Source organism: Prionailurus viverrinus, chromosome E3 (genome assembly GCF_022837055.1).
Source record: "Prionailurus viverrinus isolate Anna chromosome E3, UM_Priviv_1.0, whole genome shotgun sequence".
NCBI lineage: Eukaryota > Metazoa > Chordata > Mammalia > Carnivora > Felidae > Prionailurus > Prionailurus viverrinus.
In genome coordinates, this window is record NC_062576.1 from 2,632,604 (window position 1) to 2,660,000 (window position 27,397).

Genomic DNA, 27,397 nt, shown 5'->3' on the forward strand with positions numbered 1-27,397 from the left:
GCTCTGCTGCTTGCCAGCTGTGCTGACTCTTGGACCAGTTACGTATCTCTCTGTGCCTCAGTTTACTAATCTATACAATAGACATGAAAGATAATCAAGCCTGAAGGGTTGCGAAGGTCAGGTGCCTGAACGGATGGAAGGAATTTAGTCTGGCGCGTGGAAATTTACTTCATTCCCGTTGCGGGGTATCTCCCTCCTTGGCACTTGGCCTTCTCGAGAAGTCCCACTGCAGCCGTCTGGAAATTCTGCCTAACTTACCGCAGATTGCTGTACCCTCTGGGACCGCCTTCCTGATCCTCCCCCCACCTTCCGCAGACAGGCAAGGGCAGGGTCCCGTGGTGGCCCTCTCCTGCTCGCGGGGTCGTCTGCACATCTGCACCGGCCAAGGCTCTCAGAGCACAGAGGCATAATGGGAGGGGGGCTCAGAGCCTGCTTCCTGGGTTAGGAGAAGGTCCGGGGAGCTGCCTGGGCTCAGAGACACCCAGAAGGTGTATATGGGGAGCAGTGGGTTCCATTCGCTAGCTGTGACTTTGGGAAGCCCAGAGCCGTCCTAGGACTGACTACATAATTTGCAGGGCCCAGTACAAAATGAAAACGAGGGGGTCCCTCGTTCAAAAGGTGCTAGGAATTTCAAGATCGGCCGCGAGCATGGGCACAGGGGCTGCGGGAGTAGGGATGGGAGCGTAGGAGTGGGGGGCATCCAGGGCCAGGACCCTCACGGGGAGCGCTCTGGCGCAGGAACCCCAGGCGGAGAGGACACGCCATCCCCTTGTGGCGCAGGCTTGGGCGCCAGCCTGCTCCCGGCCCTGGGGAGACACGTAGCTGTTTATGGTCGCTCTGGCCCATGTCGGGAATGCACAGGAAGTGGCTTGGTTTTCCCCACTAGTGATTCACTCCCTCAGCCCTGCTCTTTCCGTTCTCTGCTTCCTGCCCGTTGCTAGGGCTCGGACAGATTCTGTCCTTTCGCCGGCACTTTGGGGCCATAAAAAGGCCGGTTTCGTTGAATCTAAAGCTTCCACCTCAAGTCCAATGTCACGCCCATCTCGTCCCCTCAGCCCAGCCCTGAGAGCCCCAGGGGGGAGGCGGGGAGGGGGATCCAGCTGCCTCTCCCTCCTTCCTCTTCCTCCCTCTCTGCTTAGCCCAAGCCGTGGAGGGAGAGGCGGGGAGGCAGGAGGAGGGAACCAATCCAGCTGTCTTTCTTAGCTTGACCCTGACCCCCCCCCCCCCGCCCGACTGCTGCCGCCCCAAGTCCTGATTTCTTCCGCCCCCCCCCCCCCGCACCTCCTCACTGTCTCCTGCTTATCTGGCTGGCGGTGGAGGGATGGGGAGACGGTGGGGGTGCCTTTGGCTGCTGCTTCTGCCCTGAGAAGACATCTTCCCCTTTCACTGCTGGCCGGGGGCAGCTTCTAGCTTGGAGCCCCAGACCACAATTCCGGGGCAGCGGGAAAAGCTTCTCTTCGTAGGACACGACAGAGACACTCAGAGCTTTGCCGGGGAAGCCAGACAACATGCAGCTGGTCTCTGGCCTGGGCACGCTAATGTCGCAGCAACTGCGGCTCAGACGAACACACCGCGTTCCCTCTGTGCCGGGAGCTGCGCTGAGCGCTTTACTGCCATTAAAGCATTAAACTGTCACAACTAGGAGGTACATGCTATCTTAAGTCCCATTTTTCACTGACGAGGAAACTGAGGCTAAGAAAGGTGAGGAGCCACGCCCATGGCCACGAAACCCTGCCGTGGCAGAGTCAGGGCTGGAGACAATCTCTTCCCGACTCCACGTCCGGCGTTCATAGTCTCTCTACTCTCTGACCTCGTGGAAGGGGCCGCACGAGGTGCGTAAATACTATGGTGGGGGGGGGGGGGCTGATCCTCCCGGGTGGAAAGGACACCTGAGCCAGAGGGAACGGTGTGTACAAAGGCTCTGAGGCCTGGAGGTACAGCAGTTAAGGGCTTGCAGGAGCTCCGTGAGGTCGGGGCCCGGGGCCTGTGTCAAGGTGAGTGCTGAGACATGAGGCCGAGGTGAGGTCCGCCCAAGGCCCTGAGAAACATTTTGGTCTCTGTTCCTGAACTCTGACAATTCTCACAGCGGCAGACTCGTTATGAGATTATCTCATCACTTCCACGCTTGTTCTGTGCCTCCGCGTTCGGGTGTAGGCTCCGTGAAGCCAGGCACGTGACCATTTTGTTCCTCTCTACACCCCTAATAGCTGGCATGCAGTGGGCACTCAATACATGCTTGGGGGACTAAATGCCTGAGCTCCACCTGACTGGGAGCTGCGGCCGCCCCGTTTCCAAGGCCCCTGGAATCCTGGGAACACGACTAGAAACTCCCACCTGCAACCACCAGGTGGCGATCACGCCACACAAGGAAACCCAGAGAAGGTTCGGCTGAACGGAGGGCGCGGAGGGGTGGGTGAAGGGGCGATCTCATCTGGGAGCCGCAAATGAGTTCTCCAGGCAGCCATTTGTTCTCATTAGCGCCTGGATTCCCTTCTCCAGAAACAGACAGGGGTGACGAGCGTCGCGGGCCCAGGGCTCATGCCCCCCCCTCCCCAGCTCTGGGCAGCTGTAGGTGGGAAAGGGGGTCGCTGGGCCCAGACCCGGGATGCCGGTGACCACCGCTCCCATCCAGCCAGCAGCCCTGCCGCTGCCCACTGCCCCTGCCCGCCGGCCTCGGTTTTGTCGGCTGGGGGCAGCAAGGCCATTCATCAGCCGCACACGGCGTCCCCTCCCAGTCTGCCAGCTCCTATCTGGGCGCTCAGCTGGCCCAGGGCAGCAAAGCCAGCCTCCTGGCACAGATCCAAGTGTTTCGTCCTGTTCCCTTTGCCAGGGTCTCAATTCAAGGTGGGTGCCTTCAGGCCTCGGGGGCAGTCCACGCCTGCCTTCAGCCACACAGCTGCGTTCTAGAAACTTCCGGGGCCACCCTGGGAAGGAAGTGGTCACACTACTCGGGGGGGGGGGGCTTGAGGAGGGGGGCGATGCATTTCTGACTCCATGGACTCAGGTGAAAGGAAACCAGAACAGGGGTTTTCTGGAACTCAACCCGATTGCTATTTTGAGCCTCTTCTCTGACTCAGGGCAGAAAATGTCATCTTGGCTAATTCCAGATAAACTTGGTTATTTAACCTCAGAGCTCAGAGTGTCCCTTTGCCCCTCTTCTGGCCTAGCGTGGAAGTTATGTTCTAGGGGGTTGTACAGACTTCTGGAATCGGGGGGGGGGGGTACTGGTCATCGGCTGTGCCTGATGTCACAGTCCCCTGGAGGGACACGGTCAGTCTCATCCCCCTGCCCCAGTTATCCCGAGCTGTCCAGGCCTCAGAGAGTGTCCTCCTTGGTAGCCCGCTCACCGTCCCTCCCAACTTCCAGGACCTTTGTCCTCCCTGCCCCTCTGTCAGCCGCTCCCCCGTTAGCAGATGTGCCCTCCACTTACCACGTTCCCCTGGATTCTGTGTGTCCCCAGGTGTCCCCTGAGAGGCAGGCTGCGCAGCCGCTCCTGGAGCCCAGGGCCACCCAGCCCCCATGGTTCTCCTCCGTCTCTCCTCTCTCCTTCCCCAGCTGGAAGGGGCTTCACGGAGTTCGGGAGCGGGGAGAATCCGTTCTCCAGATCTCCCTTCTTCCCAAAGCTTTTGGAACTGCATTTTGCCCCTAACATAAGGGTCTAAGTTCAGCCTTCTAAGCTCCACCCCCTGAGGGTGAGGCTGCCCACCCACCCGGGAGGGGCGAGGGGTTGGAAGGGAGCATGTGCGCACGCGTGCTCCTGTTTGGGCTGGGGGGTAAGGCCCCCAGGACTCCCACGTGGTCTCTGAAACAAACACTCCCGTTCCACGTGGCAGGGGTGTGGCCTCGCTTCTAAGGTCTGCACGTGGTGAGCGTGGCCCGCCGGGCAGAGGCTGCCGGCCGAACCCCGTGGAGGGCGTGTGCCAGGCAGCGAGCGGATGCTGAGCGTCCTGGGCTTCTGTCCCCGTCGTTAGAGCTGAGCCGCTGACCTTACAAAGAGCACGCAGGCCACGAACACGGGCCACGCGGCTAACCTGAAGTGTTCTCGTAACCTCATTAAAAACGGAAAAAAGAGCAGCCAGAATAAATTTTAAGAATGTATTTTATTTAATATGTGCAAAATAACAATGTGTGATCAATGTACAAGTTATTGGTGACGTAGGGTAAGGCTCCAAAGTCTGGTGTGTGTTTTACGCGCATCACACATCTCAAGCCTGATGCTACATTTTAAGGAGAAATTCTTGAGCTGTATTTAGATTTCACAAAACCTACCTAGAGTTGGGAGAGTGGATTCGCATACCCCAGTTGTACCAAACGTACCTAAAAGTTGTCCAGTCGGGGCGCCTGGGTGGCTCAGTCGGTTAAATGTTGGATTCTTGATTTCAGCTCAGGTCATGATCTCATGGTTCATGAGATCGAGCCCCACACCGGGCTCTGTACTGATGGCATGAAGTCTGCTTGGGATTCTCTGTCTCCCTCTCTCTCTGCCCCTTTCCCACTCGAGCTGTCACTGTCTCTCTCAAGATAAATAAATAAACCAAAGAAAAAAATAAATAAAAGTTGCCCGATAGTTGAATTCAGTGTCAGTTTTCAAATTAAAATAAAATATAAGGGGTGCCTAGGTGGCTCAGTAGGTTAAGCGTGTGACTTCAGCTCAGGTCATGATCTCACGGTTCATGGGTTTGAGCCCCGTGTTGGGCTGTGCTGACCGCTCAGGGCCTGGAGCCCACTTCGGAGTCTGTGTCTCCTTCTCTCTTTGCCCCTCCCCCACTCACATTCTGTCTTTCTCTCAAAAATAAACATTACAAAATTTAAAAAATAAAAAAAAAAATTAAAAAAAAAATAAAGTAAAAAATTTAATTCCTTGGTCTCAAGAGCCAGATGTCAAATGCTCAATAGCCATGTGTGGCCATGGGCTATGCTGTTGGACAGCCCAGGTCTAGAATGTTCTCTACTTCTCCTCTCAACACACTTCTCCTCTGGCTCACCCCTCCTGGCTGGTCAGATCTCACTTCTCCCAGCTTCCCAGGACGGCCTGGCCCCTGGCCTCAGACCTCTGACCACAGCACTGAGTGGGTGCTGCTATGGATTTGTTTTACAGATAAATGACTGACTTTGAGGTGCACAGAAACCCACCTTCAGAGTTGGGCCTTGGTGTTAAAAATGAGGCTGCGGTAAAAAAGTATCTGACAAAGGACTTGAATGCAGCATATATAAAGAGCTCTCAAGACTCAAGAGCAAAGAAACAACAAACAACCGAATAAAAAATGCACAAAACATTTGAATGGGCACTTTGCCAAAAATAGTATTTGGAGGGCAGACCAGCACATGAGAAGACACTCGGCCTAAGACCATGATGCAGGTCTGACGCCTGGAAAGGAGGAGGGAAAAGAAGGAGCGTGGGTAGGGAGAGCTCCGACTGCATGCAGGGCAGCTCCTGACAATCTCGGCCAGGCCAGTGGGGGATCTCAAGGAGTCCTGGGATAGGGCAGGAAAGGAGGCCTCTCTGGGCGTGACCGAGAGCGGAGATGTTAGCCAAGGGCGAAGGGGTGTCAGAGAGCAGGGGACCAGAACGTGTCCGAGGGACTGGGCCAAGGGCAATGTCATGGGAGCACATGGAGGGCGGCAACCATATTTGAGGCAAAGCTGGGATGGTGGCAAGGCCGGTGTTGCAGGGCCTGAGGGCCGCATTTAGGATTTCGACCCTACCGATCCCCTTTGATTCCAGTGGTCAGTCCAGCTCAGACCATACCTCCCCGCTGGCCTGGCCCAGGCCCAGCATCCGGTTTGGGAAGGCTGCTGAGCTCCCTCTGGCTTTCCGGCCACTCCTGCCCGATCTAGCCGGCCTGATGCCCCCAGGCGAACGTTTAGGAAGAATCTCTTCAGCACAGGGTTGGGGATGGGCGGTGGGGCCGGAGTCCAGAACTGCTCTGAGCGGGACCCGTGGGACCAGCAGTAGCAGCATCGGCTGAGAGCTCATGAGAAATGCTGATTCCCAGGCCCTGCCCAGACCCACAGGACGGGACTCCTGGAGGTGGTGTCCAGGAGTCGGCCTTTTGCAAGCTCTGCAAAGCCACTGGTCTAGCGCCATCTGGTTTGGGAACGCCACTGGTCTAGGGCCATCACTGCACTTTACAGGTGTGTGGACTTGTGCCCAGAGGCTTGCTCTGGGTCCTGCACCGTGACCGTGGCTGGGGACGGGCCGTGGACGGGGCCAGAAAGCACGCCAGCCCTTTAGGCTGTGAAGACCTCAGTCAGCACCATCAGGAAAAACATGCATCGGGGACCCAAGTGATGATTTGTTGAAAAATGCCTGAGTGGTTGGCATAAAATAGAATTCATAGGCTCATCGTTCTGGAAAAGAAATCCATCCGTCTGTTTGCATCAGAGGAGGGCGTTTGTACACCAGGTGCGGCCTGGGGGGCCGTCGTACGGCTCTGGTCCGGACGGTCCCGCCTGCATTCGGTTTCGGAACAGCCAAACCAACAAGCCGCCGTGGAAGTTGCCCACCACAGCTTCAGGCCGTGGTCCTCGCCTCGGCCGACACGGTGCCTCTGTTCCCTCCTCTTCGGCCCGTCGGGCTCCCGCTCCCGCTTCGGCACCGAGCCCCGGCGTCCCCTCCCTCCTGCTCGCGCCGGTGTGGAGCGCGCCTTGGGAACCGCCCCGCCTCCCCGAGGTGAGGGGCTGGCGTGGGAATCCAGTGCCCCCCATCCAGGGAGCAGGACGGGCCGGTGCGGAAGGACCCCGTGTGCGCGCCTTTCCCTAAGTCTGCATTCGGCAGCCGCACGTTGCCAGCTTGACGTTGGCCACGGAGGGGTATGTCCACCCCAGAGCCGGGGAACGTTACTCGTCTGGGCTTTCTTGGCCTTCTGTTGACCGGCCCCCCACACCGCCCTGCCCCTCCCTGGTTGGGCCTGCCGACTCCCGGCACCTCGGTCTGCCCTGCAGGCGGCCCGAGCATGCTACCTGGTCGAGGAGGCCCAGGGAGGCATGCATGGGGACTGCCCAAAGGTGGCCTCTGGGCTCGGGGGAGCACGGAGAGCACCGCCACGGGCGGCCGGGCCGGGGAACGCCTCGGTCCAAGTACTGGCTTGCCGGGTTTGCCAACGGGAGCGAGCAGCTGACTGCCGCTTGGCAGAGTCCAAGCCATGCTGACGGGTGGGGTCAAAGGCGGGAGGCGCTATTAGAGAAGAGGGACTGTGACTTATAGCTGCAGCGGCCCCGGGACGGCCAGGCTCGCGGACAGCGGGGAGACGGAAGAGAGCTGGCAGGATGCTAACAGGACGAGGGATGTGCATGTCATTGAGACGGTGTGCCGGAGCCCACGCAGCAGAGATTAACTAGCCCGTCCCCTGCATGCAGAAAGGCGGAAATAAATCAGGCTTTACTGCAAGCAGGGTGGCAGGGAGTTAATTAGGAACAGGAAAAAAATACATTTCGACTCACAGAGAAGCCGAGTGAGCGGCAGAGAACAGCGGGGCCCCACCAGGAGTCGTTGCTCTCAGAGAGAGGCTCTGGTCCACCCGTCCCACAGAAGGATGCGCAGGGCCCTGGGAGTGTCACCTGGGGAGTGCCCGGGGGCGGGGGGGGGAGAGGGCGGGACTGCTGGGCCGCCCCGGGGGCCGAGCCCAGCCTGCACCTGCTGGCCCTGCCCGTGTGATTCGTGGGGTCTTGAACTCGCAGGCTGAGGACCAGGTCTCGGATTCCTCTGGTGGAGGGGCAGGTGCTGGGGGTCACGCTCCGTGAGAGCTCGGTGATGCTCATGGAGGGCGTTTGCTCTGAACCCCCCACGCTACCCTGTCGCTGCCCCACCAGCCCGCCCTCTCCACTGTCTTCCCGCACCCCCTCCTGTGGGCTGTTTCTGCTTCTGGGCCACGGTCTGTGCAGTGTCCCCCCACCTGAATGTGTGCGGTTAAAGCCCAGCTCATTTCCCATCAGTCGTTAGCTCCTCGGTCTTGTCCTGAACCCCTGCTCTGTGCTGGGCCCCCTCCAGGAGGATCTAGAATCTATAGAGCCGTGTAGCTGTGGGGTGCAGACCAGTGCCCCGGTGGTGCAGACACGGTGTGTGGAGGGTGTCCTGGGGAGAGCTCGTCCCTCGGTGGTGGGAGGGGAGGGATGGGTGATCGGGGAATTCCAGAGGGGAGCCTGGCTTGACGTATGTGATAGTCAGCGTGAGCTACAGTTATACTGCAGTAACAAATACCCCCAAGCCTTGGGCAAACAGGCAGAGGGAGGCTGAGCGGATGGGGCAAGACCCTTGCTGTGTCCAGCGGGAGGCGGGGGTGGCCCGCGCTCGGGGTGAGGGTGACGGTGGAGAGAGGGGCTGGGCATCGCACCGGCCCCACCGCCGCGGACGCCTGGCCTGCAGGCTCTCGGACTGGACCTCTTCCCCCGGCGGACTCTTCACGCAGGACGGTTCTGCTTGTTTTCTGAGCCCGTGAGTCCACGGAGGGCAGGGAGTGTGTCCGGAAACTGTAGCCCCTGGGGATGGAAAAGAAGCTTTAATAAATACCGGTTCTCTAAAGAGAAAAATGTGAAATGGGGAGGGGGCCACTCTTCACGGCCCCCACAGTGGGGCAAACGTTGCCCCGTGATCCGGGGAGCTTCTGACACGGTAGGCGTTACCAGGGCAGAAATGCCGACTCAGACCCGCAGCATCTTTGCAAGAGGTCAGGGGACACCGCCTCAGGGCTGCACTGGGGTAAGTCCCCTGCTTTTCTGGGCCTCACCCTCTCTCCTCCCTGCCTTCCGCGTCCAGCTCTGGGCACTCCTCACGTCCTGTGGGGGTGCCCAGCGTCCCAGCAAGGTGGACGTGGGGTGCACGGGTGGCTGAACCCCCCTCCATGCACTGGTGCAAACATCTGATGTCCAGATGGGGGGTGCATGGAAACTTCTAGGTGCGGCCAGATGCTCTGCGGGGGAGCGTACAGGTCTTGGAAAAATCTTTATGGTTTTTATCATCACAGAAGTATTATGTGCTCATTGCGACATTCAGATCTACACGAGGCGGGATGCGGCCACTCCCCTCCTCCCTCGGTTGTGCGGCCCAGAGGCGAGCCCTGCTGACTCGTGGGGTCTCTGTCTCCGTTTTCTGTGTGCGCGTGTATACACAAGTACGTGTACGTGGGCTTTATGCACGTCCCACGCGTGTGCGTTTTACCCTTCTCGCACAGGCCAGAACCCCTCGGACATCTTGGATGTCGGGACACACAGCGCGGCCTCGCTCCTTTTCACGAGCCCAGAGTTCCACGGACGCATGATTTGTTTGCTCTGTGGACTACAGAATTTGTTTTTCTCGCGGACTTTGGGCGGTTCCACGCAATGCTGCGGTGGGCACCCGCGGACTCAATCGGTGTGCGCTTGGGGCAGGATTCCAATGGTGCGGAGGTGAAGCGGAGAGCTCTGCCGTGGGCCGGCCTGGGGCTGAGGCCTGGAACTCCCAAGCGGGGCACTTAACTCTGTGCCTCAGTTTGCTGATCTGTGGAATGGGATTCCAGCCCTCCCGCCTTTACAGGATTAAACGGGTGAGTGTTCAGCAGGGCACTGGCGCCACCCTGGGCCGGGCTCTCTGACCGCGGGTCTCTCTGCCTGGGCTGGGGCCAGGGCACAGGATCCCGGGCTCCGGTGGGGCCCGGCTGACAGGAGAACAATGCTCACTCGGGGAGAGCAGACCCTTCCCTGCCTGTCAGGGCGTGAGGATTAGATGCAGAATGATGCAGTCCCCGATCAAACCTGCAGCTGTAACTCAGGCCCCAGACGCTGCCAGCACCATAAATTCGGGCGGGAAGTGCTGCTCCAGCAGTTTGCGAACAAAAGCGGGGGAGGCCGAGTGAATTACAGCCGTGGAGGAAGCGGAGGCCCCCTGCCCGGCATTGTTAGCCCGAGCCAGGGATTGATTGCTCGCCGGCTTAATGAAATTGAATTTTAATTTATATCCCAGCCCACGATGGGGCACGGGGGGAGGGGGGGGAGGGTGTGCCCGGGCAGAGGTGGGCTCGGCCCCGGGGTGGGGGCTGCTTCTGCGGGGGGCGGGGGCTGGCCGTGCCGCGGCCCAATCCCACAGGCACCCCGGAGTAGCACGTGCTCCCCAAAGTTTCAAGGTTCCGCCGGTCAGGGGGGCTTCGAGGATGTCGCGTCACCTGCCGAAGCCTCATCCCCCATCCGGGCGTACCTGCCTGGCTCAGGTGTAAACCTCGGACAGGCTCGGGGGAGGGAGGGTCCCCATCCCGTCCCTGCGTGGGGGCTGGGCCCCCGCCAGGTGTGCAGGAGACGTCGGGAGGGAGGTTGGTGATATCGGGGGGCTCTTGGGGAGTCCCCCGCTCACCCCTCCCCCCTGCCACTTGGCGCCAACTTAAGGGCGATTCTGCAGGCCTGCTACACCCGGGCTCTCCGCGTGGACCTCTGTTTGGTCCTCACCTCCCGCCAGCGCGCCCGCGTCTCCACGTGTGCTAGAGGGGGGCCACATCACAGAGGCAACGTTTCGGGGGGACACCGGCCTGGCGCTGGAGCGCAGCCCACGGTTCCTGCCTCAGAAAGCCGCGGCCCCTCTCTGCGCCTGTCTGCTCCTCCCAAGCGGGGGGGCGAAGGGGGCCCCCGACCTCCCGACTGTCGTGGGGCTTCGAGAGGTGGTGTTTCTGCGACTGCCCCCCCCCCCCCAGGGGGTGAGGTGTATGCGGGAGCAGCCGATCCCCCAGGGGGTTCCGCAGACGTGGCTCAGATCTCACGGGCCGCGGCCAGGGGAGAACGAGGGTCTCCTCTGGGCCCAGGGAGGAGGGGGTTTCACGGGGCGCCTGGGACGTGCAGGTGTCCCAGGAGCAGGGGTTGTGCCTGTCCGGGGTTGGGGTGGGGGCCCGAAGGACTGGGTGCAGGGCCAAGCTTGGGGCACCGGGGCAACAGCAGATGTTTTTTCTGCTCTCCCGCTCGGGGGCCCCGTCAGGGCACCTGGATGTTCACGAGGGCGCTGCTAGGGGCCTCCGTTGGGCTGGACAGGCCGCCTTAGATGCAATCCTGCCCTTAGTAAGGCGGGGGTGTGGCCTGGCTCCTGGGGGTCTGGCCCCTGCCCCTCATGGCCTGCCCGCCACCCACCAGGGCACCTGGAGGACCTCCGGGCCAGTCCTGTGTCCAGCCTGCACACACCAGGGAGCTGGCGAGGGGCCTGGAAGGCCGTGCTGCCTCGTCTGTAAGCTGGGAGCTGCCGATCAGGCTGCGGCCGGTGAGCGAAGGAAACACCCAACAGCTGTGGGCGGAATGTTCCCCCGCTGGCTGAATCTGGCAAGAAAAGCCAGCGGTTTAGGTGCAGGGTGTGTGCATGGCAGACGAGTCAGGGGGAGAGGGGACCCCAGACTGACTGTGCTGGGATCATTAGGAGTCAGCTCCCAGCTTGATTCTACAAAGGGAGAATCAGGCCCAGAGAGGGACAGGCACACGCCTGAGGTCACACAGCAAGTAAGCAGGAGACTCGGGGCCACAGTGGGTCACCCTGGCAGGGGCCTAGGCGAGGTGGCACGAGGGGACGGACACATGTGGCTTGTTCCTGTGTGCTCAGACAGAAAGGAGGCCAAGGGTGGTACCGCCCCTTTTTGAGACCACAGCATTCATCCCTTCAGGGGCGCTTGGGCGCCTCAGTTGGTTAAGCTCTAGTTTTCGGCTCAGGTCACGACCTCACAGTTTGTGAGTTCCAGCCCTGCGTCGGGCTCTGGGCTGACAGCACAGAGCCTGCTGGGGATTGTCTCTTACTCTGCCCCTCCCCTGATCCATGCGCTGTCTCTCTCTCTCTCTCTCTCTCTCTCTCTCTCTCGTGTGGGACCTCAGCCCCACTTAGGCCCCCTGCCTGGCACAAAGGGCCTTGAATGGCACGGACGTACCCCCTGTCCCCGGCTTCATCTTTCTGTAAGTGAGGTCACTTTTCTTAACGTAAACAAATGGATTATAGAAGTTTATGGGAAGCCAGCATTGCTCACCCAAACCAGACAACACAAAAGCAAATGTCTCCAACGTACCTTATATCCTCACGTTTCAATGTATATCATATGTATGTGTGCCTATATGTATTATTTGATATGTTATACACACGTTACTTACGCATATCACATACCTCTCATTATATATTACAGTGTGTTTAAAAGTCTGCGTGGTTCCGAACGTCACTCACGTATTGCATGCTGGGAAAAGCTCCCAGGGCGTGAGCCCGTGACGCTGCTCTTTTGGGTGAAGGTCTGTTGCCAAACCACGCACACGGCAAGCGAAAGCAAACCCACCCCCAAGGATGAGCCGGGAGGGACTCCAGGGGCAGGGAGGGACAGAGGACAGCTGAGGGGGACAGTGCGGCCCCAGGTCGGGCCTGGTGGGTGCCGGGCCGCGGGTTGGGGCGGAAGGGGGCGTGAGCACCAACTCTGGGCCCGGCGCTTTGCACCCACTCGCCTGCAGTCCTCTGGGGATTCGGATATTGCTGCTTCCGCTTCTCATGAAACGGTTCACACAGAGCAGACTGGAGAACAGCAGAGTAGAACCGCCCTGGCCCTGTCCTCCCGCTGCCCTGAATTCTATTCCTTCCCACGCGGGTGCTCTTTTGGATTTTGCGCAAGAAAGAGACCACGACAGGTGTCGCTGAGGTCCCTCTCTCCCCCCCCAGTGGCTGCCCCAATCCTGTTCCTTGTCTCCCACCTGGGAAGGGGCCACACGTGCCACCGACTCTCCCTCTTCCCATGACACGAGCTTACCGACGTGACTGGGCGCGTGGGTCACCCCCGACCGTAGCGTTGGTCCCGTCTCCCAACGCCACACGGACCCGTGCCTGCTCTACAGCTGGAAACCCTGGCGCGAGTTCACGCGGTCGTGAGCGACACAGGCAGGGTCACACCCTGTTGCCGGGGCTCCAGTAACCACGGAGGGAAGTTTCTCCTCCGCCCCGGGGCCGCCCGGGGGCCGGCGTGAGGGTGCTGGTTTATCGACGTGACTTTGGGGGGCCTGGGGGGCTTCGGGCAGCGCCAGGCCTCGGGCGGCCCGGGCTCCGTGGGAGAAGGCAGAGGGCAAAAAGAGCCTGCCCTTTCGGCCCCGTGTTTTCTACAGAAGAGAAATCAATAGCTCCTCGCAGGCGGGCCGCTGCTGGCAGAGTCTGCGGCCCTGGAGGTGACGGGGGAGGCCGCGTCTCCACAGAACCCGGGCAGACTCGATCCCGGGAGATTTATGTCACCAACGCTTGCGGAACTCTGGGTCGGGGGGGGGGGGGGACGGGTCTCAGTCACGCACCCCCGTCTCTCTGGCTGAGACGTGGGTCAGAGGGCCCGAGGGTGGCGATGTACGGGGACGGGGGTGGGGGGGGGCGGGCTGGGTTTGCCGAGCTGGCGGCAGCCTACCCGGGAGACTATGAGGAGGGAGGGTGCGCCGGAGGGCAGACGGCAGCCGCAGCCTGGAGGGGACAAGGCCACCAACGGGGCTGGTGGTGATGGAGGAAAGTCTGCGGGACCTCCACGCACGTGCATGCGACCGAGGGCCCCACCACGGACCTGACCGTCCACGCTCCACTGTGAGTAGACACGTGTGTGCACACTCACCCCCGAGCACACACGCACTCCCCCCCCCCACCCCACACGCACAGGTAGCGGGGCCTCTCCCGCCCCTGGAGTGCACGCACACACGCACACGCACATGCTGTGTGTCACAAAGAAAAGGAAAGGGGGAGAGAAAGAGCGAAGAAAGTCCCTTGAAAAAACAGCCGTGATGGTAATTCGAGTGGACGATGGCCGTCAATCTTGGGGGCCGCTAACAATGATAAAGTATGAAGGCAGTGCAGCCAGATTCACAGAGATGTTTCATGCTCTCCCTCCCAGATCAATAGGCTGCGCTGAGATTTTCCCGACACGCACGCCCCGCCCAGCTGGCCAGGTTTTGGGCAGCGGGGACCCCTCCGTCCCTGCAACCCCGCCTCCCTCCTCTCTGCACCGCTAAGAGCTGAATGGGGGCGTGGGGGCGAGAAATCCCATTTCCCACGGCCACATCCCCGAGCCTGGGCTGGCCAGCCGTGACCCGGAACGCAGCAGGAACTTGCTCTTGCCGATGTCGCTGAGCGGCCGGCCACCCCCCTGCCTGCCGGGCCTGGGGCCCTGTTGGATTTGCAGCTCTTTGCCACGGGCCTGGGGTTCCTATCCAGCCCTGGGAGGGGCCGAGCGGCCCGGGGCCCCTGGCCTTGGGGCGCGGAGAACGAGGCCTTGCCCGAGCTGCCCCCCCTTGCTGCAACGTGACTTTCCTCCCTCTCCCCTGGTGCAGAGGGTGGCTGAGGGTGGCGGGGTAGGTGTTTATTTTAAGGCGTCAGGGCCTCCCGGGTGAGTTCTGGGCCAGGCCTCCAGGGCGGAAGCTTCGGTTGGAGGTCTGCATTCCTGACTGCGTAGGGGTCACTGACAGCAGGCCCCCAGCCACGCTCAAGGTCAGATGCACCCTCAGGGCTACTTGTAAGGAGGCTCTGGGTTGGTGACTTGGGAGCCTCAGCCCTCGCCAGCACCCGCCCCCCAAGGCCAGAGCAAGCACACGGCAGACCCTGGTTCTGTGCTCAGTACTCCCAACACCAGACATCCTTGTCTGTCCTTCCTGTACGGCAGGGGCGGGGCCCGGCTCCCTGGCCACCCTCCCCCCCACAGGTGACACTTTGGGCATGCTCCAGGCTGTGCTAGGTTTGGGAACAGAAGGCTGAACAACACGCAGTTTGTGCTCCAGACAGATCCCTGCCTGCCCTGGGCTTCTTGGCTTGGGTCTGCGAACAGAATCAGGGGCGTCTGTGGGTGTTGACGGCCAAAAGCGACAGCCTCATTTGCTCGAACTCCTCATCGGGGTTAGGGTTCCTGCCCATTACCAAGGGGGGCTGTGAGCCCGGGGGTGTGGACTTGTTCACCAATGGGAACACGGCGTTGGGCATCTCACCGCGGCTGCCGCAGGTGACTGGAGAGACCGTTCAAGCTCTTCAGACAATGGCAGTAACGTCCCCAGCTCTAGACCTTGCTGTAGAATCTTGTTATGTCCCCGCATTCATGAAAAAGCACATCAGTGACCAGATTACGAGTTTGCTCTTACATATTTTGATAACTGGGGGCGCCCGGGGGGCTCAGTCGTCCAGCATCCGTTAAGTATCTGACTCCGGCTCAGGTCATGATCTCACTGTTGGTGGGTTCGAGCCCCAAGTCGGGCTCTGTGCTGACAGCTGGGGGCCAGGAGCCTGCTTCGCGTTCTGTGTCTCCCTCTCTCTCTGCGCCCCTCTCCCACTCGCTCTGTCTCTCTCTCTCAAAAATAAATAAAAACGTTAAAAAAATATTTTGATAACTGTATTTCAACAAAGAAATACAATCTTAGGGGTTTTGTTGAATGTGTCACAAAATGTTCCTTTGAGACGACGGCGTCTCTGGGCTCTCGGATGCTCGAGGGGTTCATGGTGCACAGACCGGTGAAAGCCGCTGCTGGCCAGTCGGAGCCGGTGGGATGGGGGCCGGACGACCAGTTGGGGGGGGGTGGTCCGGCCAGTGGGTTCCGCAGGCGGGGGGAGAGGATTTGAGGGGCACAGCGGGTTAGTGCAGGAACTGAGGCCGTGTTAGGCTTCTATCGTGATGACCGACGGGGGTGCACAGATGGAGGGAGATGAGGAATCCATCTGCGGGGAAACGGCACCCCTGTTTGGTTTTGAACCTGAGAAGCCAAGGGCCCCCGGCCTCACGAGACTGGCCAATTCGGGGGGTCCCTTTCCCTGGCACAAGCTCGCTCGTCCTCACGGCCACCCCATGCGGCACATGGCTTGGGGTATGTGGCCTCACTTCACAGAGGATGACCTTCGGGGAGTTGCCTTAGAACTCAGATGTCCCCATCCGTCCCTGGGATCCTGCACCTCCCGGCCCACGGGCGCCCGAGGACCCTTCACTGTGCAGGGACGCTGTCACCAAGCCGCCCGGGTTCCGCCCCGTGCTGGGCCTCGGGCCAGGGACCCGGAGGTCAGGACCAGTCTGTTCTGGAGGAACTAACGGTCCTCCAGCCTCGTGTGTGTCTGTTTCTCTCTGACACGCACGCACAGCCCACGGCCTCATACCCACATTCGAGTCCAGTCAGACCAGCGCGGGGGGGGCGAGACTCACGGTATCGGTCAAAACAAGGTCAGAGCCGAGCACGACATGTGATAGGAAAAAAGGAAATTCCTGTAGCAGACATTCTTTCCAGTCAGCCCAACCGGCTCGGAAACTTTCGATACAATTTTTAGACGAGCACCTGGGGTTTCGAAGCAGCCAGTGCTGAGAGCGTGAGCCCGCGGCCCCGACACTCACAAGCGGCTAATTTTAGCATCCATACAAACCGGCAAGCCAAACGCTTCTCCTCTGGTCCACACCCCCTCCTCACCCACCCCCTTCCTGCGAGCCCACGCTTCCTGCCGCTCGCTGGCTGGCCGTGCAGCTCGTGTGGCCCACAGGGGAGGGCGGGACTGGGGACCCAGGGACCCAAGGACCCAGGCGGGCGCTCCCGTGGGCAGTGCAGGCAGGGAGGGGTGGAGGGGACAGGGAGAGGCGAGGCCCCCGTGGCCTCTCCCACGGGCCGCCTCTGCAGGCGCTGGGGGGGATCCCTCTTCCTCTGCAGACCCAGGGGCTCCAGGCTGAGCTGGACCCCAGGGACGCCCCAGGGAGCTGTGGGCAGCGCTCCGAGGTCCCCGCTTCAAATCCCAGCTCTGTCCCTTCCCCGCAACTGAACCTCAGTCTCCCCATCTATTAAATGGGGGTGGCGTTCGCCCCCGGGACAGATCGGGGGGGGGGGGCCAGGATGGACACGACGGGCCGACCGCCCCGCACACGGCAGCGGCACTCCTCAGCCGGGGTGAGGGTCTCCTCCAGGTCACGGGAGCCTCCAATCCACGTGAGCACGGGCTGCCCCCCGCCCCACGGGGCCCGGCTGCGCTAGAGCTTCGTGGCCGCAGATATTTTCAGCTCCCCTGGCGATGTGACCCGAGGGCAGCCTCTCAAAAGTGGCCGAGGCCAAGAAACACAGTCCAGCCACCAAAAACGGGATCCCGAGGCTTGAGTTCCTTAAATGTTCTGAAGCCAACACGTTGTTCGTGCTAACCCCGTAAGACCTGTTCTCTCTTCTCCTGTCGACTTCCCACACTGTGGCGGCCTGCTCCCCCCATGGAGCCTCCCCCGAGCCCCTACCCTAGTTCTTGCCCAGGTGCCTCTCTTGTCCTCCTGCTGACACCAAAGCTCCAACTGGGAGTGACAGAGCTGTCCTCAGGGGGAGAGGGAGGGAAGGAAGCTGAGTAGGCAGTCAGGACTTCAGTGGTGGAGGGGACAGGGTATCCGGCCACACGACAGCCCCTCCTTCCTTTGCACTAGAGTTAGCTTGGACAGGCTTCTGTGTCTGCCCCAGGACCTTTGCACCCACTGTGCTCACTGCTTGAATGCTCTTGCCCCATATTTTTTTCATGGCTTTTTGCCATTCCCTTCAGGCCCCTCCTCAAACGTCACCTTCTCAAAGAAGCCATACCATCTAAACAAGCTCCCCTGTGACAAATGCTGTTGTCCCTCTCACGAAGACCGGTCCTGTTTTCTGCGTTTGAGCAACAATGTATGTAGCCCCAGGGTGGGTAGAGGATATCCAGTACTAGGGCAAACGAGGCATCAGGGAATGATTACTGGGGGGTTCTGGGAGAGATGTCCCTCCACAATAAAGGAGAGCTGCTTCCTTCTTGTTCTGGGCACCAGATGTGAGGATGTGATGTCTGGAGCTGTGGCAGCCATCTTGCGGTGATGAGGCGACCACCCCGGAGAGGAAAGCCAGCTGTTCTCTCAAACAGCGAGAAGGTCTGGTGATTTCTTCCTACAGGGCACTAAGCAGTTGGGGCTGAGTCCCAACCACCTCTTTGAGACAGGCCACATGCCTGCCAGCTCGCCAAGGTCCCTATTGTCCGCCTCACTCGTTTCCATCCTTGCTGGACCCTGGGCAACTCCAGGGGCAGTGTGGTGACTTGTGGTTTAAGTGTGTCTGTTCCAGCCGCCGGTGCCCAGTTACTGGGGTGAGGGGTAAGTAAGACAGACATGTTCTCTACCGTCGCGAATCTCACAGGCAAACGCCGGAGATAATGAAGGGAGTCACTCCGACATGGGCTGGCAAGGGCTGTGACAAAGGTGTGCAACTCAGCCCAGGTCAGGGGAGGCCATCCTCCCCTAGAGCTGGTAGTTCAGCTGCCGCCTGATGCACGAGGAGGACTTAAGCAGAGTGAAGGGAACAGCATATCACAGAAAAGGAACAGCCTGTGTGAAGCCCCAGAAGCCAGAGGAAAGGAAAGAGGGGTTGATGTGGTCGGGAGTGATACGGGTGTGGGTGGGGGGAGTCCTGGCCATCGGCAAGAGGCAAGGCGTGGTGGACCGGTGTGGCGGCTGTGGGATGGGTAGGGGTGAATGGATTCAGTAGGGAGTTAAGAATTTAATCAACAGGATGAGTGAGGCAGTGTGCATGCGTGTGTGTGCGTGAGAGAGACAGAGACAGAGAGATGTAGAGATATACAGAGACACAGGTGAGAGGGTGCTGGTGCCGCCCGGCTTTCTGGCTGAGTGACTGAGTCAGGGGTGGGTGGGGAGGGACAGGTCTGGGGGGTAAGGGGGTGAGTTAGGCTTCAGGCCTGTGCGGACTGGTATCCCCTCGAGGTCGGGAGGAGGGGGAGAGGGCCCCCCCCCCCACACCTCCCACCTTGTGGCTAGAGCAGCTCTGGGTGTGGGGTCTCAGGACTTCAAGCTGAACCGAGGCCAGAGTGGACAGCCACACGCCAACAGGCCTGTCTGACCCAAACAGGGCCCCGGGAAGGGCCCTGGGTCAGACAGGCCCCCGGGAAGAGTCCCGGCCCACAGGGCCAGGCCTGCTCGGGTCACCAGCCCCGAAAGTCCCGGCCGCGAACGGGTGCCGCCCGGGAGGGCCTGTGGGCCGCGCAATGGAGCCGGGCGGGCCCCCGTTAAGGGGAGGGCATCCTGCAGAGAGGCCGGGTAAATGACGCGGGACCACGGCCTAGATGCTCGTGGAGGACACGATGGGGTGGCCAGACGGGAACGCGGGACGGCTGTGAGAAGCGACAGAGAGAGAGGCCCGGCTATAAAGTGCAGGGCACGGTGGGTTGTGCCCTCTGTCGAACGACACGGTGGGAATGAGAATACACATGGCTTGTCTGCACACAAAGACTCTGGAAGGGCACACGGGAGTCTAAAAAAGTGGTTTTCTGTGAGGAGGACGGGGATGGGGACAGGGCAGAGGTGAGGATTTGCACGGACAGCCTTCTGTGACGCACTTCCGAAGGCTGTGAACGTTTCGCCTCTCGGACGTGGGTGCAGACTTCCAGATTAAAAGCCAAGGGGGACCGTCACATCTCACCGTGCAGCCCGGGTCCTTACAGCCGGCCTCCAGGTGGCGGTGGGGCGGGGCCGGGCAGGTGATTTACACGTGCAGCTTCTTTCAACCCAGTGACGGCCCACAAGGTCTCAATTGTTCTTGGGGTCTCTTTTCCCCATGTCCCCAGAGCCCCACAGCCTGGGGACGGCAGAAGGAACGTGTGGCCCGAGGGCAGCAGGCTGGCCTGGGTGGGTGGGGGATGGGCACCAGGACAGCAAGCAGGGGTGGGGGGGGGGGGTGGGGTGTGACAATCCCTATTGCTTTTAGTTTGGTTTCCTGGGGCTTGGAAGTACAACAGAAAACCAAGGTCCAGCCTCATTTGGAACCCCCCACCCCCAGGCCCCCTGCACCTGCCCCTGGAGACTTCTCTGGCCTCGGTCCTCAGAGACTTTCCGGAGGTTGTTGCAACCCCCGCAGAGCACTCTGGGTCACACAGGGGCTGGAACAGGTGCTCGGAGCCACGTTTCCCAACCAAGCAGCCTCAACATCCCGGTTGAGCTAGGCAGGACTGAGCATCCCGCGACCCGGCCCCACACCAGCCACTGCCCCCAGTCCCTGGCACGCTGCCAGCCACCAGGGCCCCACCTCCGAATCGGGAGTCGGCAGATCAGCCGGGCCTGGGTTGACTTCCAGCGTACCCGCTGTGTGACCCTGGTGAAGTTACTTGGCCTCTCTGAGCCCCTTTTCTCCCGTATGAAATGGAGAAAAGTTTCGGGATCACTAAGTAAGAGAACATTTAGAAAGCGCTTGAAAAAAAAAAAAAAAAAAAAAAAAGAAAGCGCTTGGACAGAGGGGGAGTAGCTCAGAAAATGGTTGTTAAGAGTTGCCTAACCGGAAAGCATCGGCCATTCATCTTTTGGGGAATCCGTAGGGTCCCTTGGGAGCCTGAGAAAGCCTGGACTTTCTCCCCAGAAAACCGTAGATCTGCACATACGGCACGATTTCCAGGGCTCCAAGCTGTGGGACTGGTGTCCTTGGAGGGAGACCAAGCATCCATCACTGGTGTTATCAGCCTGGCACAGGCTCCCTTCTGGAGCCTGGGGCCCCGGGCTCGACAGGCACGCGGCAAAGCCCCTCTGTGCACCTCGGGGGCCTCCCTGAGCCCCGGGCTGGCTCCAAAGGAAAAACACAGCCTGCGGACCCTGGAGTGATAACTCGGGCTGCAGCCGGGCTTTGCGGACAGCTCTGGCAGTCTCCCCACCTGCCGGCCCCACGCGGGCCCCGCTCTCCTTCCCAGGCAGCCTCCGGGCTGCCGATGCGGCCCTGTGGGCAGCTGAAAAATCGGGGCCCGGAGCCAGAGCAGATGATGTCAGGGGTCTCCTTTGAAATCCTCGCGTGGAGTGATTCCGCGCGGTGCCAAACCCCAGCCTCCTGCTGACCTCACGGTTTCACGCAGGGACTGACCCAGAACGCACAAACTCATTCCTGACCTACTCTCCGGCGGCCCCATCTTATTCACACACACACACGGCCCCACGGCCCTGCCTTCTGGAGCCTCCCGAAGACTCCCCGGGGGCCAAAAAGAACCCATCACCATTTCTTTTTCCAGGTATCTCTCCCCACGAGTGGCCTCTCTTCACCCCTCCTTGTCTCCCCCCACCCCTCAAAATTACACGCAAGCCACGGGTTGGGCTCTTTCTGCACAAGCCTGAGAATCTGAGGTTAAATAAATAAATATAAATAAATCAGCAGACCTTTTACTCCGGGTCCCCTTTCCAGTCACGTCTGTCCCCTCGGCTCTAAGTACTTTACGAGGAAGCGCGGTGTCGGGGTGAACGCGATTGCCTCGGCTTGGGGAAAATTTACTGTTGAGCGTAAAACTCTAGCCAGATGAAAGCGGACCTTCGAGCTCCTCGCGAGGCGGGCGGCTTCTCTGGCCCTAAACAACCATAGCCGGGTCTCCGGAAAGCAGGGTTTCTCCGGATCCGGCACATCCAGCTTGATTCTGGGCGCTGTTGCGTTAAGAAGTGGCGTCAGTAACTGTTTTCAGAGGCGTCGCTCTGCCTGGCAGCGTCCGGTCTCAGTGGCGTAGGGCCAAATCATCATCACGGAGGGACGAGGAGAACAGGCTCCCCCCACCCCCGGGAACCTCCCATCCCCGGTAGCACCTCCCCAGGCTTTGTGGTGCTCATTTGACTTCAAAGAGTCAAAATGCTAAAAACAAAACAAACAAACAAACAAACAAACAAAAATGCAGGACGTACAGCACTGTTTTCTAGGGTGAGGTATTTACCAGAAGCTCTTTTATTCATAATTTGTACCTTGAACATGTGGCAAAAACCTAGCATATCAACTCACACCCATGGTATCTAAGAGCAAGGGTTGCTCCTGTATTTGTTAGGAATTGCTTTAGGCTGCAAGTAACCAAGGACGGAAATGACCGCCATGTAACGTAAATTTATTTCTGTCCCATGTAAACAAAACCCAAGCAGTCGTCCCCGGGCTCCAAAGTGCCATCAGCCATGCTGACTCCTTTTCTCTTTCTGTTCCACCATCCTTTGTGTAGGGTTTCCGTTCTCAAGGTGGCCTCAAGGTCCAAGGTGACTGCAGGAGCTCCAGCCATCACAGCTGTATTCCGGGCAGGAAACTAGGGAAAGGGCTGCCGGTCTGCTCTGTCCTTCCCCCCAAATCTTGTCGCCTTACATTTTCTTGATTACCCTAGCTGCAAGGGAAGCTGGGGAATATCGTCTTTGAGCTGCATGTAGTTTCCCAGAATAAAAACAGGATTCTGTTAGTAAGGGAGGGAATGCGGGTGCTGGTTTGTCAAGCGGCGGTTGCTCCCAGTTCCCATGAACACACAGAGCTGGGAGGGAACCCCAGCCTGCCACCTGCCACCTGCCGAATACTCAGCACGGAGCCGGGCCGGACGAGGCCTGGCTTGGCCACACCCTGCCGGGTCCATACTGGGAAAGTCTGCGTCCAGGGGGTCAGGGAGAAGAGTGGCTCTAGAACCCACGGGGCCTTTGCTCTCTGCCGCGGAGGGAGGCACGAGCTTCCGGCAGACGCGCACGCGCGCACACACCCCAGCGCCTGGGCAGCGGAAACAAACCCAACAGAGACACTTACTCCACGCGCCCAAGCGCAGGGCGACGTGGGGCTGCGCGTATGGACGCCACGTGCAGAGGATCAGAGAGCCGAGTGAGGGGCCCTGGCCTCAGGGCTGGGGTCTGGGGGGGGGGGCAGGGTGACCTTCCAGGGAGGGGCCTTCCTAGAGTGACTCTACAACTTATCACCCAAATCGGGACGTGCCTTCGTTATTAGTAACCACGCCCGAGGCCCAGGCCCAAATCAGGTCTGTCCCGGGGGCGCCGCGGACGATGGTGGCCCCGCCCGCTCCCCGCGCCTCACGTGGCCCCCCGCCCCAAGCTCCCCCGGAAGTGGTCTGCGCACTCAGCAAGGGCTCCGCCCCTCTGCAAATTACTACCTACTAACAGCTCTCGGAAAGGTGGAGGACGAGGAAACGGAGACGTTTTAATGCGAGAAAAGAGAAAAGTCGCCGCGCGGAGGGCTTCCCCTTCCACCGCGGCCGTCCTGCCCGGGAACGTGTACGTGCTGTGTCCCGAGGGCCGGCGGGCGCGCCCCCGCGCTCAGGGTCGCCGCCCGCGGCTGGCACACCTGTTCGTGCGTTACATTCATCGGCTGTTCGGCTCCCGAGGGGCCGCTGGCCTCCGGCCTGGCGTCGCGACGACGCGGGCGGCCGGGGCGGCCCGTTCCCAGCTGACGGGTCCGGGTCCGTCCCCTCAACTCCCCGGGGCCCGCGTGACCGGGTGGACGGGGGCCCCCTCGCGCCCACGGCACCGCCCGCCGGGGTCCGCAAGCCCCTCCGCGGTTCGGGCCCCGCCTCACAGCTGGTCCTCGTCCACCCAGACGGTCTTGCGCTGCTCTTCGCTGATCTTGTCCTTGAGGACGCGGAGCAGCTCCTCCACGCTGCCCCACATGTCGGCCTCCACCGTGGCGTACAGGCAGGGCAAGGCCTCCACCTCCTTCTCCTTCAGCCGGCACAACCGCAGGAACTCGTCCTCCGTCTCGGGCCGGGACAGCATCTTCCTGTGGGCGGGGCGGGGGGGGGGGGGGGGACACGAACCGCTGTGGGGGCCGCCACCTGCCACGCCGGGTCCCCGCGGCGCGCGGCGCCTTCCAGCACACGGCCCGGCCCGAGAGGCGGGGCTTAAAACAATATCTGTAGTTTTTTTCCTTTGTGTTTACTTAAAAAAACAAACAAACAAACACATTTCTTCCAAAGGCGCCTGGGCGGCTCAGTCGGTCGAGCATCCAACTTTGGCTCAGGTCACGATCTCGCGGTTCGCGGGCACGAGCCCTGCACGCGGCTCCGCGCTGACGGTGCGAGCCTGCTTGGGATTCTCTCTCTGCCTCTCTCTGCCCCTCCCCGGCTCTCTCTTTCTCTCAAAAATAAATAAACTTTAAAAAGAAGACCTCCATTTTCAGGGCTGGTTGATGTGCCAAGGGAGTTGGTAAACCCTGTCGTTTTTAAGTGCGCAGTTCACTTAGTGTCATGTTTATTCACGCTGTTGTGCCATCAGCCTCCAGAACTTTTTCATCCCGCAAAACCGAAACTCATACCCATTAGCACACTGATTCCCTCTCCCCCCCGCCCCTCCCCCAGCCCCGCACCACTGAGTACTTTCTGTCTCTGTGAACCAGACTCCTCCAGGGACCTCACCCTAACCCTTTGTGCGTCTGGCTGCTGGCACCGAGCGTCATGTCTCCAAGGTTCATCCGTGCTGGAGCAGGTGCCAGAATGGTTTTTTTTTTTTTTTTACTGTTTATTTTTGAGAAAGAGAGAACGAGAACCCGGGTGGGGGAGGGGCAGAGAGGAAGACAGAGCATGAGTGGGGAAGAGGCAGAGAGAGAGAGGGAGGCACAGAATCCGAAGCAGGCTCCAGGCTCTGAGCTGTCAGCATAGAGCCCAACGTGGGGCTCGAACTCACAAACTGCGAGATCATGACCTGAGCTGAAGTCAGACGCTTAATGACTGGTGCCCCTAGACTGTTCTTCCTTTTTAAGGCTGAATCATATTCCAGCGTGTGGATGAACGACATTGTGTTTACCCATCGTCCACCCGTGGACACCGGGTTGCTTCTACCTCCTGGCTCTTGTGAACAGCGCTGCCGTGAACACGGGTGAGCGCCTATCTTTTTGAGACTGTTTTTGATCCTTTTGGGCGGGTCATTCGAGGAGGAACCTCCGTAACCCCGTCTTCCTCGGCCGCTGTAGCATTTCATGCTCCCGCCAGCAGTACCCCAGGGCGCCAGCCCCACCCCCCACCGCCTCCCCCAACACGCGTTCCCTTCTGGGCTGTGGACGGCAGTGGTCAGAACACGTGCGCAGTAGTGAGGTGGGGGGCCTCTGTCTCGTTTGCTCGCTCGTGGGATCCCGGGTGCCGGGCCCTGAATAGGTGCTCAGTAAAGATTTGGAGCTACAGGGGAGTGGCCCAACCTCTCTTCGCCTCAGCCGGGGCCTCGCGGGGCAGAGGTCAGGGACAATGCCACGTGACGGCCAGGCCCCAAACCCCACAGCCAACCCTCCAGCAAAACGCACAGGCTTGACCTGGAACGTGGATTCAGAATTGGAACTTTCCGCACCACCCGTGAGACAGGATCCGGGTCCCAGCACTTCCCCGGCTGTCCTGACCCCTGTGTCCACACAGCAGGCGGAGGGAGCCCTTTACGCCCCGTGTTAGATCGTATCACTCGGCATGGCTGGGGCCCCCGCGGCTGCAAGGTCCCCACCGCCGCCTGCCACTGTCCCCGCCTGAGGTCTGGGGGCCTCTCCTCTGCACCTGCCCGGCCCACCCTCACCGCACTGGGGCTGGTCCAACGTCAGCTTCGCTTCCCCAGCCACCTGGGTCCTGCGAGGTGGGTCCACCACCCACCTTGGCACTTGTCCCCCTGGGTCCCCGGGGACGTGTTGCCTGTGTGGTATGGTCTCCGCTGCTGGAGGAAGGGGGCCATGTCTGGCACTCGACGAGGACCCGCTGAAGGGGTGAGCGGGGACGCCAAGCAGCCGGCTGTTCTTGGGGGGACCCCGGAGGTGTGGCGGTGGGAGCAGGGGGGGTCTCGGGGCCCTACCTGAACCTCTTGATGTTCTTCTCCGACACCCGGATGAAGAGCACGATGGGGTAGATCCTGGACTTGATCAAGTCTCTGGTGCAGCTGATCCCGGCCTCCAGCAGGCAGTGCTTGTCCTGTGGTACGGGGGGGGGCCAGCGGTCAGCAGCTCCCCAGCCCCTCCGGGCAGCCGGGCGGCTGGGGCAGGGGCAGGGGCGAGAGCCCCGAGTGTCCCCACGTCCCCAGCTGCCCCAGGGAGTGACCCGAGGTGAAGCCCGACCTCTGCGGGACAAGCCCCCGCCTGCCTGGACACCGGGCTGCAGGTGCCATGTGCCAGCAGGGCCCGGCCCGAGGTGCATCGGGGGTGGGGGTGGGGGTGGGGGGTGAATGACTTTCAGTGCAAAAATCAGAGTCAGCTTCAAGACCACCTGCTACTCCCCTCGGCTCACGGAGGCATTCTCGGTACGAAGCAAGGGCAGAAAACACTGGAAAGGCGAGCTGGGGCTAGACGACCTTGGGAGTACTGCCGAGGGTTCTCGGGCAGGGTTCCCTGGCACCCATGGGCTCCTCGCTTCTGGAGGACAAATCTCTGTTTTGCTGAGAGTGTCACGTCAGAAGCAAACAAACCCCCAGATTCCCGAGCCCTTTGCGTTGAACTAGAACGTGGATCTAGAAAACAGCACACGTGTCCCTAAGCGTGCCGCTCAGCGCGTCTTCACAACCCGCCCCCGCGCTCCTTCCGGTCACTGCCCTCGCTCCCCACCAGCACGGCCACCATCCACACGGCGTGGTTTCACCTTTCCAGCGGCCACCCTGCCCACTCCTGTGCTCTCTACTCCAACGTCACCATCCCCTAAATGCTGTGGCCCAGACTTAAACACCGAATGAGCGATTCCAGGCTGGCTGAGAGCTCTGCCCATACGTTCTTCTGCCTGAGTGACCACGTGGGGACGTGTTGGGGGGGGCAGACGCGGGGCTCCGGTGGGCACCTGCTCCTGGCTCCTCGTCCAGGGTCACCGCCCACTGCAGAGGTGACCCCCAGATGCTGGGGTGGCACTCAACTGATGGCTTTGCTCTCCAAAGGTCCCAGAATGAGAAAGAAATCGATGCCTGGGGCTGATAAGGATCACATCGCCCGGCTCCAGAAAACTCTAAATCGTGTGCAGACACCTCTCCTGCGTTGCCACCAATAACCCTTCTGCTGCTCCATTTTCCCTCCTGAGGTGAACACGACTCCTGTCGCCCGCTCGCTCTCCCTGTCTCTTGCTCTGACACACGCTCCCTCTGGCTCCGGCCCTTGTTGTCACGGCCAGGCGCACGCACAGCCCGAGACAACACGAACCAGAACACCAGTCCCAGGGAGCCGTCGGAGGCACGGAGTGGTTCTAAAACATAAACGTGCACGTCGGAGCCTGGAGGACGAGGGTGTGTGGCGAGGTAACACCGGGCAGGTGAGAAAAGGAGGAGAAGGGGTTTGCCTGCAGGGAGGGGAGGGGGACTCTGCACCCCTCCCTTCTGCATGGCCGAGGCGCCCTCACAAAGATAACCGGTGCCTTCACCCCACCTCACCTTGGCGGCCACAGCTTCAATGTTGGCGGGAACGATGCATTCAAAAGTGTTGGGGTTCTTCTCTCGCGAGTAGATGATGGTCTCCGTCTTCTGCTTCCTGAGGAACTCGTCTCTGGTGACAACATCTGTGGACAGAAGGCCAGTCCTGAGGGCAGCACAAACCTCCCCTTTCTGGACTGGACAGAACTGCACGTTGACCCCCTTCTGGCCACTTAAATCAACTGTGGCTCCTCTACCAGACTGGGAGGCTTCTCAAGGGCAGGGTCAAGGTCATAGTTCCTTACACTTCCCACAGCAGCACCCAGAAGAGCTGCTTCATGAATTCTCAGCATTTTCATTGGACAAAGTAACTCATGCACTGAGGTACGATA

At 60.5% G+C, this 27,397-nt stretch overlaps 1 protein-coding gene across 8 annotated transcripts in view; it reads right to left on the bottom strand.

Annotated features, from left to right (window-relative positions):
- Positions 1-21,600: 21,600 nt before the first annotated feature.
- The window catches only part of CARD11 (caspase recruitment domain family member 11), a 145,499-nt gene continuing 139,702 nt past the window's right edge, over positions 21,601-27,397 (bottom strand). For all 8 annotated transcript variants that reach the window (XM_047837670.1, XM_047837668.1, XM_047837667.1 and 5 more), the window contains 3 exons: positions 27,027-27,151; positions 25,479-25,594; positions 21,601-23,436 (listed from right to left, as the gene is read on the bottom strand). In XM_047837670.1, coding sequence (XP_047693626.1) covers positions 23,232-23,436; positions 25,479-25,594; positions 27,027-27,151 — 446 coding nt within the window. In that variant the 3' untranslated portion in view covers positions 21,601-23,231. The remainder of the gene's footprint in view (positions 23,437-25,478; positions 25,595-27,026; positions 27,152-27,397) is intronic.